The sequence below is a fragment of the Pinus tabuliformis genome, chromosome 2_2 (assembly GCF_031772625.1).
Source record: "Pinus tabuliformis cultivar Carrire ecotype Pingquan chromosome 2_2, CPIR1, whole genome shotgun sequence".
In the NCBI taxonomy this organism is placed as follows: Eukaryota; Viridiplantae; Streptophyta; class Pinopsida; order Pinales; family Pinaceae; genus Pinus; species Pinus tabuliformis.
The window spans coordinates 780891018-780904402 of NC_142300.1; the positions used below are offsets into that span (position 1 = coordinate 780891018).

The following is a 13385-nucleotide window of genomic DNA, read 5'->3' on the forward strand; positions in this document are numbered from 1 at the left end:
TTGATCAAGAGGAGAATGGCTTTGGCAATGCTTTTCTGCAAGGTCGGGGTTTTATTTCGATATTTAATGAAAAGTCTCGAATGGGAATGTGGCATCCTGTGTCCATGGAGCCCTTTGAAGATGGGCGGCGCGATCCTGTGGTTTATTACAAGATCCATGGCTTCATAGGCGATGAACTGTGTCCAGTATCAGTTGATGAAGGTGCACACGATCTGTTGTGTAGGGTAAATACGGTCTTGTGGGCTAGTTGTTAGAGGTTTTTTTTTTACATTGTGCTTTTATTTTTTATAATTGAGAATTGAGCCGAGGCGCTCATTCTACAATCTAGTGTTAAGGATGCGTAAGTTTGTCTTTCTCTCTTAAATTAAAAATAACATATTCTTTAAATAGAAAAACAATATCGGCTAGAATATAAAAAAAATATGCTATGCATATTTTATTAGTTATGCATATGACCTACTATAATTTCATGTAAAGTAATTAGAAGTAAAAAAAATGTCTAAGATGTTTAAACCTTCTACTTTTCAAACATATTTTAATACGTGATATCAACTTTATTTATATATATATATAAATGTTAAAAGAAAATATTTTAATGTTGTATAGAATAAAATATCCAATATGGGTTATGAATAAAATTTTTAATATGAATTAATAGTGATGTATATTTAAAAATATATTAATAACAAAAAATCAATTCAATGCACATGTTAGGTAATCTATATAACATTCAAAAATACAAATTAAACAACAAAAAATTACTCATTGTTTTTTGCACTCTAAAATAGGTTTGCCCAGAAGAAATTTGATACCTCTCGGCTCATGTTAGATTATAGTTATCAGCATTGCACTGGTCATTGAACCGGTTGACACCTTGGACCAAGAACTGGATGGAAACTGATAAAAGAACCGGACCAAAAAACTGGTCAACCAAAAACACAAAATATTCAAATTTTAAAGAAAAACATATATATATTCATGTGAATCCACATGAATCCAATCCATTTATACCAATGTTGTTAAAAGCGCGATCGGGATTAAATCGGCGCCGGGAAAAAAGCGGAAAAAATCGGCAAAAGCGGGAAAAAAGCGGAAAAAAGCGTTTGGCACAAAAATATTCATTTTTTTTCATTTTTTTTAATATCTAAACCATCTACAACATAAAATAAATACATTGACACATAAATATGATAAAAAAACTAACATATAAGATGTTTAATATCATTTCTAGCGCTAAAATCACACATAACATTGAATCATGTCCTGAATAGTAAGTCCTGACTCCTGAGTCCCAACTCAGCCTCAAAATATCAACAAAAAATATGATAATGTATCTCATCATGTCATAATGTCATATACAATAAAATGAAAGTCTAATCCTATTGATTTCCTCTGCCCCTCTTGCGAGAAAATGCCACAGCTTTCCCTTTCCCTCTAGATGTAGATGTTGGTGCCCGTGCAGGTGGAAATGGCAGTGGAGTCTGATGTGCTCTAGACGTTGAAGAACTAGAAGTAGGAGCTATAGGAGGTAGACCACGTCCTCTACTGGTGGCAGGGGTAGCCCGGGCAGGTGGTGTCACCTAGAAACATTACAATCTCCCAATCCTGAAATCCTGAAAAACTGATAAGTCTACTGGATTTTAAATGAAATCTAAAATTCTACTTTCTCCATATGAAATCCAATGAGGCTGGAACCACTCTCAAACATCCTGAGTCATTTCATGGTAATGTTAAAAATTTAAGTAAAAGGATGAAAATGAAGATTAAGGAGAATGTCACTTTTACTTTAAGAATTTAACATTACCATGAATAGCATATCCATACTAGGGCCTAGACTTGATCATTAAGCTACCCCACTCAAAAATTATTTGTTTCTTTCAAAAAACATTGCATGAAAAAACCCAAAAAAAGTTATAAAACTATGCTGTCCTGAGCCCCCACGATTTTTTCGAAAAAATCGCGATTTTTTGAAAAAAGCGCGATTTTTTCAGTAAAAATCGGCAAAAAAAAAGTAGGCGATTTTTTCGTATAAAAATCGCGATTTGATCGGCAAGATGAAAAAATCGCGATTTTATCGCGATTTTAACAACACTGATTTATACACAAATAAGGAAAAGTTTTCATTTATATAGCATGTAAGGGTGCACATAACCAAAATGGCGCCGAGTGCAATCCATCTCTAAACCGAAAATACATTAGCAAACAAGATCCACATGGCCTCTAGCATCAAAAAAAAATTATACTACAACAAATACCTACATATCATCAAAATCATTGTCTATATTGGAATCTTCGTCATCAATATCACCCTCTAAGCATTAAAATAAGATAGAAAAAGCATAGCATGTCAATTCAAGATTTATTTTGAGTGATGGGTACTGTTTTTAGTAGGCTTATGATAGAGGAGTTCAATAACCAATGCCACTAACATCAAGGTACATAGAGGGCTTGGTGCTCTTGATTAAATACTAGTTCCATACCCTCGTACATGACAAAATCCAATGTATTGTTGCACCTCCCCAATCTTGAAACCCTGGAAAACTGTTAAGTTTGATGGATTTTGAATGAGATCTAAAATTTTACTTTCTCCATATGAAATCCAATGAGGTCAAAATCACTCTCAAAGACCCTGAGTCATTTCATGGTAATGTTAAAAATTTAAGTAAAAGGATGAAAATAAAAAATAAATGAGAATGCCACTTTTACTTTAAGAATTTAACATTACCATGAATTGCATAGCATTATTAGGGAATATGGTCACATACTAGGCTTCCCCTATCATAAATCAGGGCTTTTAAGAAAAAAATTGCGTTCAAAAGGTCCTTGGCAATAATGTACAATATCAACTAGTTCAATACCAAATTGTCCGGTTCAATGAAAAAAGGTTGGTTCGGTACCGAACCAACCAAAAACGGTTTAGGTCATCGGGCTGAATCGATTTTTGCCTCAAACCGGTCAAATCGGCCGGTTCAGACCGGTTCGATTCGGTCCTGATAACACTGTGTTAGATCTGTGGTTAAGATGGATCTATGCTGGGTTATATATCTAGATGTCGTTTGTGTGGTGGCTTACGATGACTATGGAGCCAGATTTTGTGATGCGACTGATGTATATTAGTGGTTTCTTTGGAAATGATTTAGGGATGCTGTGTCGGGTTCTTTCTATTGGGAACCCCTTATTGAACATTGTCCCATATAATTGTGTTGCCAGTGACGACCCTGTTCTTGGGCTTTCAGTTTTTGGTCCACTCTAAGGTGAGGTGCTACGATATACATAGACTGAGTGGACAGAAAGTGATTTATTACAAATTTTTATCAAAGAATTTAGTGGGAAATATACCATTTACTGGATCAGAAAGACTGATTTTGTCTCCAAACTAAAAGAGGCTATTGAGCTAAAGGAGGCATTCCTTTAGTATTACAATGTGTTTGCAATTTAATGGGAGGGTCTTACAAGATTATGTACAGATAAACGACTATTCCATCGAAAACAACTCAATCATAATTTTGAATACAAGGGTGCGTGGGGGTGCTCCTGGTGCCAGGACATCAAATGGAGATCCAGTATCCTTTAAGGATGCAGTTCAAGGGAATCCTATTGCCCTTGCTGATCTGAGTCAAAATATCCCAGGACCCTATATAGTGGATAAAATGGAGCAAGCTCCATGATTGGAGATCAATAACTCTGAGGTTTCTTCCTTGTTTTTTGTTCTCTAGTCAAAAGCCATCATTTTTTTGATTCAATGGTGTTTGGCCTAAACCCGAAGCCTTATTTCATTGGGTGTTCACCTCTTGGACACCAAAATGTGACATTTTTTTATGCTCTAAAGGATTTTTCATTGTCCAATTTGAAACACAAAAGGACTTGGATTTTGTTCAAAATGAAGGACCCTGGTTTTGGGGTAGAGTTGGTTTATCTATTACTCCATGGTTTCCTGGTTTTGATGCGACTATTATGGCGATATCAGCTATGCTTGTTTGGGTTAGGCTTCCAAACCTTCCTCTTCTGTTCTGGCATCACAAAGTTCTTGAAGGCATAGGAAATACTTTGGGCAAATTAAAAAGAATGGATTTGGAGAGATCAGAAAATGGTCTCTTCACATTTGCCACAATTTGCGGGGAGATAGATCTTAACAAAGGGCTACCAGATCACATAAAATTAAAACATGGGGACTTTCAGTGGTCACAAGTGTTAGATTATGAGAACACGACATTCCGGTGCTATGTATGTTTTCAAACAAGACATTTGTAGGACACATGCCCTTTGGCCAAGAAGTTAATAAAAAAGAAAAAAAGATAGAATAGGTCAAAAGGATGGAATTTCATAGAGATCCTCCCTTCAGATTAGGACGATGAAGAAAACAAAGCAACATAATAAGAGCTATCTAAGGTTAAAGTGGGTGGGGACTTCGAGGCTCAGTTGGAGGTTGACACTCAAATCCAGTGGGCTCCTGTTACTGATTAGACCCCAATGGAACATCAGATAAATATGACACACAATGAGGAGGGTATGGCAGGCACAAAACGTGTCCATACATCAGAAAGCTAATTCAGACAAGGAGCATCTCTCTGAGGTCTTTGTGGGTCACTTGGCTATGGTTCCAGTGGATCCCAATGCTAGGCAATGGCTTTAAGTCTAGAGAAAAAAAGGGAAGAAGGGGAAGACAAGTGTCTCCAATACTTGATCCTCCCTCTTGTATTTTATTTTTTGTGTTTTTGTTTTGGTTTCTAGTTTGTATGCGCCTTTAATGGCTTTGGCCTCTTTCCGAATGCTTTTATGTATATGTACAAAATTTTTTTCCTCATAGGATTTTGGCATATCCTCGATGAATGCACACTTCTATAAGTGTGTATATACAAAATGTATTTTCTTTTCAATCATGAATGAAGATACGAGTTTCTTTTCTCAGGAAAAATACACACACACACACACACCGTGTTTCCCTTGATGTACCAACTTTGGGGGGTCACATTTCCAGGTCTTTCTGTGTATATATACCATGTTTCTCTTGATGTACCTGCTTTGGGGATCACATTTCCAGGTCTTTCTATCTCTAAAACCCATACACATTTCCATGTTTCATGCAATTTTGGCCTGATTGATTTGGAGCCTTGAATCAAATTGAAGGATATATAATTGAACCCAAAGGCCACATTTAAGGTTGTTTGTGAAAATTCTTGAATCTAACACATCAAAAACCCCTATTGCAATTACTGGTTTACAATATCCTACTTGTTCTTTACATTAACAAGTTATTTAATTGCATAAACATCGAATTAAACACTATTGCAGCCTTCACAAATATACAGATCATGCACTGAAATAAACTGAGACGATAACACAAGGGACACTGTTATGGACAATTGTCCCTGGAAAAACCCAATTTGGGAAAACCGGTGCAGCATATAGAGGGTTTGTATTATTAAGCAGATCCGTGAATACAGCTAGGGTGCTAGAAATGGCTCACCCAATAGAGAAAATCCTTGGTAGTAGTACCTCTATCCGGAGACAGATATTCCGACAAATCAGCAAACGGATGATCGAACCCCACAACGACTCTGGCTGTTCCCTATGCTGGATGGCGAAAGCTGCTCCAAGCAGTGCTTTGGAATTGCGTCACTACTCTAGGAGCTGTGTCACCCTCTCTCGACTTAGAATCTGCTGATCTGCTCCCAGTCCGCCCCACAAAATCTCCCCAGTGCTGCCTCTGAGGCCCAGCATCAGCCTTTGTGACTTCTGTGTCTCACTGCGTTAGCCCTCTGCGTCCTCCGCGTCAACCTTACGGCCTCTACGTCAGCCCTTCTAGGGCCTGCGCTGTCTCTCCCGGCACTGCGCTGCCTCTCTATTATGTATTCTTCAGCCTTGGATGAAAATCCCTTGCTGAACTGCCCCTCGTTGCAACTCTGATCACTAACTCGATTTCCTCAGCAAACCTCGCCCCAGAAAATTGAATTGACTAATCTCTCTTGGTGTATCTCCAACGGACCCTCAAGCCTCCTCTTATACTTTTCCTGTTGAGACTTCAACGACAGAGATTAAGTCCCTAATCAACGACTAAGATTAGAACTGACTTGATCCTCGTCACTTAGAACTTTCTCATCCATATTTTATTAATACACATTAATACTTTTATTTTCCTAAGTTTAGACTTAGGAACTCATTAAAAATATTAATTATTTTAATAACTCCTCATCCGGGTGGAATTTCTCCAAACGATTTCTAGGTCTTGGAGATTTCATGTGCCTTAACCTCTCCACCAATTTTCAAGGCTAGAGCACATCCGATGCTACCCAAAATCAACATTGTTAACCCACAAGCTTTCTTAGATTGTACTATCAATTCCTAAATTACTCTTTTCCATGGTGATCACTTTTCTAACTCCTAATATCTGTTTAATATTTATGTGAGGTCATTGAGATCTTTTCTTTGCGACTAACTATCATATTGGAAACTAGTGTCTTGTTTTAAAAATTGATAACAATGCAGTAACTAGCTGTTCTACATTAAGCTATGGACTATTATTTTGCTTATTGGTGTAAATTCAGATATTTTATTCCTCCATAGACTTATATTTAGCTTTTTTCCCTAAGGAAAGCTTCATAGGAAACCCCCAACAATTGCCCATATTTCGTGGATGGTATGCAGTGTAAACCCATTTGTGTTGATTATGATCCCTGATGTGGTAGGGACATTGATGAGGAATGCAACAGAGGTAGCTGACCCGAAGATTGACCCCAAGACCTCTTGCATGATGCTGAAATCACTCCGTTGCTCGAGCTATGTCACTGGGATTAAATGTTTGGGAACATTTTGTTCTACCCTTAGACACTTAAGTGAGAGTTAGATTGTTAGTACCTTGCAAGTCCCAATTAGACCATAAGGGACAAACATGTCAAATGCTAGATTTTCATTTGGGTGGGGAGAATAATAAACTCTCCCCTTAACCACCCAAGCTAGACATATTCAACACCTTATATTTAGTTATATTATGAGCTTTTGCAAATTCTCTATTTGGCCTTTTATTGCTGCCCTGACCAAATTATTATCATGCCTATCTTGTCCATTGGAAATAACACTTAATATTGGTGCTCTACTTCAATGATTTCTCTCTCGCAATTCTAGGTGCTACCTCTAGTTGTTGCTTTCTTGTTTGGAAACACACAGGTATATGTACTCGTTTATTATTTCCTTTTTTCCTGAAGGACTACATTTTGTCTTTTCATTGCATGTCTTCTTCCATGGGCAAGTCCTTTCCTTTCAATCCATGAAATTGAGACTCAAGATGGATGGATGACATTAAATATCAATGTTCCAGCAAGTTTCTAGGACAGGGGGATGTGGGAACAAGGAGACTCATAGGGGATGTGTGGGAGCACCCCCCAAATCTAGGAAAATTCCGGGGGGCGTCGGTATATATATAAACATGGTTCAATTCAAATTCAATAATGAAATACATTGATTCATACATCATAAATGATTCAATGTAATAGAAATAGTAAAATATTGTATACAATTCATTATTCATCATTCTAGAGTCGGCATTGATTTAAATTCATGATTCATTATTCTAGAATCTGATTAGTACTAAGCAAAATAGTAGATACTAAAGTCTGAAGACTAGAACAGTAAATTGAAATTACTCAAAATAAAAAATAGTAAACAGTGACAAACCAAAGACTTGTTCATTGGTATCTAGATTCAAGACTCAAAAGTTAGAACTGAAAATGAACAATGGACAATGAATCAATGTTATAAGAATTGGACCAGTCATCAAACCGATTGACCCCAAATCCGGGAACTAGAAAAAAATTGGGCCCAAAAAAGTTAAAACGGCCGAACAAAAATACATAAATATTCTTGTGCATCCATATGAATCCAAACCATCATACACAAATATGCAAAGTTTCTCATACATATAGCAAGTGTGCATATAACCAAAATAGAATGGAGTACAATCCACCTTTGAACTAACAATACATCAATAAAGAGGCTCTAGATGGCCTCTATAATCCAAAAAAAATCATGCAACAACAAATATCAACATATCATCAAAATCATTTCCTGTATTGGTATCCTCATCATCAATACCATTGCCTATATTGGGATGGTTGTCATCAATATCGCCCTCTAACCATTATAATAAGATTGGAAAACCTTAACATGTCAAGTTGAGAGTTTGTTTGAGCGATGGGTACATTTTTAATTTTTTACTAGGGTCATGACAGAGGAGTTCAACAATCAATGACACCAACATTGAGGTACTTAGAGGGCTTGTTGCTCTTGATTATATGCTGATTCCATACCTTCATACATGATAAAATCCAATGGAAATGTTGCAAGGCCCCCAATCTTGAAATCCTGAAAACTGTTAAGTCTGCTGGGTCTTGAATGAGATTTAAAGTTCTACGTTCTCTTTCATTTTTATCCATTTACTTTAAAAATTTAAAACTACCATTAATTACATAGCATTAGTAAGGTCCTAGGGTTGAATATCAAGTTTCCCTACTCAAATTATTGTTTTTAGGCAAAAATCAAAGAGACGACGAACCCTTTTTGAGGGAGGATACCTATAAGCACTCTTTTTGGAGAAGCATGTCCCCATTGGAGAACATTCCCTGTGTTTCCTTGAGTTTCCCCGAAAGGGGGACATGGAAAAACATTTCCCTAGGCCTCCCCCTGTCCAAGGAGCATGGGAAATGTGGGGAGATCACTCCCACCCTTGGGGATACACTGTTAAATATACCAAAGAAGTCATAGTGCGTAGATGTCAATGTGATAATGGTTTTTTGCTCTACTAAATAGATGTATCTGATTTGTCACTACCAAGCAAGGTCACAGTAGACTGTATGCTATCTTAAGGGCTGTATTCATTATTTATCCCTAATTTTCTCATAATCTATTTAACTAATTGGTATGTGTTTTTTATATATGTAAAGTATATAATGCATTCTCCAATCTTCGAATTCTCTATCGATTGTTACTATTTTCCCCTGTGATGTAAACGGGCATTGACTTGTGCAATCGGCAGCTTTCTTCTCCATGGTAGTATTTTCCTTGGATCTATGTGTGTATATTCATGGATGCTTGTGCATGTGTATGGGATAGAAAGCGAGGTGAATGTTGGCATTTATTACTTTCAGGAGCTGTGCGACTTCCGGGCTTCCATGTCTGTGTTGGGAGTGGAGGAGAGAGGCAGCTTCCGGAATGGTATACTGAGAAAGGTATGTGTTTCAAGCCTTTTCTATCAGTTTTTGCCATGCCAGTTTCTAGGTTACGTGCATCTTGAGTAAATAGAAAACATTGATTTGGTGGAAACTTTTACAGCTCTAATGTTTTAATTTGATATTAGTTCAGGGTCCACCTCTAATCTATGCAATTTGCCAATGAATCTAATGTCTTTATATTGATATCACAATTTTCCTTGCTCTATTTTTCTAATTAATAGATTCTTTGGTTATATATTTCACCTGTGAATTCTGATATCAGGTATAGAGTTGATTCTTAGCACTGAAGTGGTGAAAGCTGAAATTGCCACCAAAACTCTCACTAGCGCAGAAGGGACTACTTTCAAATATGACACTTTAATCATTGCAACTGGTTCCACTGTAAGTACCTAAGATGGAAACATTTGAAAATTGAAATAACTTCGATGCAATGACCATGGAAAAGGAAAATAATGGTTTTAGCATTCTCATCACTGATATATTGCTTTGAAGATTTTAAAATTCAGATAGAGTATGAACTATGCAAATTTTGATGTATAATACCAATAACTGTGTTTACATTGGACTTGGACATATCTACAATATAAACTTCATATTGAACAAAGTAAGAAGTGGTTTGTGAGGAATCCTTGACTGGAACTTGTCAGTATTTAGAGGAAGAGGGCACCTCCATTCAGAGAAACTCCTCCTTGAATGTGAAAAATGATCTTGTGTCTATGGATGTGCCTTACAACAATAGTTGACATATTAATCTTGAGTAGTTATCACATAGAGGCTTTTTTTATGTCATCTGGAAAAGCTGAAGAGTAATAAAATTTACGAGGCCATTACATGTTGAGTTTCAGATGAAGAGATCAGTTTGGTTTGTTCTATTAAGAAATGGTTCAAACTCTAGATGTTAAATAAATAACATTATATCAACGACATCAGAAGCTCTCAATCATTGGCACACGATGTTTTATTTGAAAATGACAAGCTGCATTCAACCTGACAAGAAGTTCTTTCTTTGCCATTGACACTGTTTCTGAAAGAAAATTCTCAGGAAACACTGCATAAAGGCATGGTCAAGAAGTCACAACTGTTCCATTTCTTTGTAGGTATAAGTAGGAAGAAAACTACAAATATAAGCCTGACAAACCCTGATCAATTCCTCCATTGGACCTGTAAAGGCCTAATACCAATCAATTGTGAATCCTTTCCTTCCCAATCTTTAATTATCTCTTTATATAACTTGTTTTTTGTTAAAATTGTATCATGATCATATATTACATTAAAACTCATTTTGCGTCTATATCAAGTTACATAAGTAGGTACCTTCGCATCAATTGGAAGAGTACTTAAATCTTTCCTACAAACTGGATACCCAAATCTGATTCAAATGTTAACTAACAGATCTTACCTTGCATTTTTTGATGCAATTCAACATATTTCATATTAGTTTGAAATCTTTACTGGTCTTTTTCAGAGTGCCCTGTAAATTTTGTAAGTGCTGAATCCGAACATTTTCCCACCCCCGTATACCATTTATTGACAACTTTAGATTACCCACTTTACAGAGCCTGGCTACCTTAATTTGTTATCTGGAACTCTTCAGAAATTCTAAAGGAGGTGTGGCATTACAAACTCTGAGCTGTTGGATAGCCTCTGTAGCATAGCATACCAAATGGATACAAGGCAGTGTTCACAAAGGTCTTGCCCTGAGATATAATGTTGTCATGCATTTGATGCTATACACATATTGTGTATGGCAATCCCGCTGGGACTCTTTGACTGGACTCAATTTGGTAAGTTCCCCCACACATCATGCTCTACATGCTCATAACAATTTGGGTTCTGATGCCATCTGTAATGCACCCTTCTATGCTTATACACACATGATAAAATTATAATGCTTTTGTACCACTGTAATGTTCCCATTATTGTACTGCAAGAGGCTTCACAAAAAACTTGGCTCTGATACAACTTAGGAAAATACTTCACATAGCATACATTCACAACTCTGCATAGAATATGCCTTCTATTTCTGTTGGAAGGGTGAAATGCATTGGGAATCATATGTTTGAAGTAATCTGGGCAGAGTCCTGATATACATAGTGACACTTCCATTTTTTGCAAGGACCCAAACTATGTCATCTCAGGAGTTCATATAGGAGCCAACCTCTGATGGGTAGACACGGTGAAACTCCTGATAACGCTAGTTAGCCAATAAACTATAAACCATATGCCTCTTGTCAATCTTATGTTTTCACTACTATGTTGGGAGTTTGTAGTCAATGTGCCTTCATTGGGTAATGTAACACACTCAACTCCCTTGCTGGGCCACGTTATTACCAAAATGACTCTGATATTAACTAAAATGCAGAAATATGGCAGCAGAACAAACATATGCACATGCATCTATATAATTCTTTAAAATCGTGAATGTAAATCTAATTAAACATGCACAATGGTATTTAGCACATAAAATGGAAACCAAACACAGCATTCAACATGGTATTTACATAATAAATAACACAGTGCACAGATCACTTATCTTTTAAACAATTTATACAACTGGCTGCGGATGTTGGATGTTCCAACCACCCATAGACTCTGCTGCTCCAAATCTCCCAGCAGCAAGTCACCCCTGAACTAGAGTTATGAGTCCACAAGGATGGGCAAGTCTCCACAGGTGTCTGTAGTCCACTCAAAACACAGTGACAAAACCAAGCAAAATACAGTGACAAAACCAAGCAAAACACAGTCACGAAACTCTTACAGCAATCCCAATTGCCCAGCTCAATTCCCCATCAGTCTGCACAACCCAAGGATGAGCTTTCCTTCTCTGCATTGCAATCCCTCAGACAATCTCTATCCCCTCCAGGGCCCCAGTACAAGACTGGCCAGGTATTTCTCAGCTGGAGGCTCTAGGAAATCCATCTCTTCCAGCAGTGCTCGCAGCAGCCTTTATGGGTAAATTTCTTAAAGAGAACTCATATGCATACTGGCCTAGTTCCCAGTTTCATTACCAGCTTTAACAAGCTGTCTTCAACGGAAATGATGGCATCTTGCTCTTCCCAGCACTCCACACTGTTTTTCCTCACTTCTGGCTTGCTTGCATAACTCTGTACATGCCCCTGAAAAACTGCCGACCTCTTCCACTCGAATTTCCCTTTTCTCCTGCATGGTTGCTTGACTCTCACTCTCCCCAAGGATGATTGTAGTCAGTCCACATTGTCATAATTATGAGAGCTGACTCTTTTGCCCGCCTTTTACATGAGTATACTTACCCCAATGCTTCGATAACTAGCTAATATGATGCTTCTACAAACCTTGCACATGCTTTCCATAATTTGTCTTTAATAAGTCAAATGAGGATTTATATTATAGTGACATTTAATTTAGGGAAAAAGAATTGGAACCATAGGCATGTCGATTTCTCCCTTGGATATCCCTTTTCAAGCCCCTCTCTTGGGGAATCATAACCCCTTATAACTCAATCTGTGTTCATCTTGCAACTGGTGGTGTATCTCATTTTATTATTTTCCATAAACAATGTTTACGTATTATATTGCTTGGTCCTCAGCCATTCAAAATATATAGAATTATACATTGCTAATCCCAGGGATCAAAACTGGGGTGTTACAAGTAAATCTTGGATGAAAACTCCTAGTAACACTAGTTAGTTGACAAATTGTTTGCCTGAGTAGTCGTTCACCCTTGTCTGATTGTCAAACATCCTATGCTAAGCACCTAGCCTCTGACAATACCATCAAACCTGAAATTGGACCCAACAACGCAAAACAACCCTTATTTAGTAACTCATCAGAGACATTAATAAGGCAATATTCATCTGATCTAGATATGAATCTAACTATTTTGGAGCATTTATACAGGTTCCTGATTGTTTTGTTGGTGGTGTAATTTAGGCATTTAGTAATCAAATGGGACAATATTCCCTTTCCTTTCTGTTTTAAACTGCTTATCCAATTTTCAAAAGTTTTTCATTCACTCCCCTTACAGGCCAAGGATTCTCTATTTCTAATGTATTTTGGTCAACCATTTAGTTAGCCTTTTCAGAATAAATATATGTTCGAGAATTGATTTTATTAATATCCAGCATGATTAAACTCAAATTCGAAGTTGAGATGCCTATAGAAGTAGCTTGAAGTGAGGCTGTAA

General features: G+C 37.1%; 1 protein-coding gene across 4 annotated transcripts in view; it reads left to right on the forward strand.

Annotated features, from left to right (window-relative positions):
- LOC149195018 (monodehydroascorbate reductase-like) overlaps window positions 1–13385 on the forward strand; it is a 153124-nt gene that overhangs the window by 34993 nt on the left and 104746 nt on the right. For all 4 annotated transcript variants that reach the window (XM_089405217.1, XM_089405219.1, XM_089405218.1 and 1 more), the window contains 2 exons: window positions 9141–9221; window positions 9487–9605. In XM_089405217.1, coding sequence (XP_089261343.1) covers window positions 9141–9221; window positions 9487–9605 — 200 coding nt within the window. The remainder of the gene's footprint in view (window positions 1–9140; window positions 9222–9486; window positions 9606–13385) is intronic.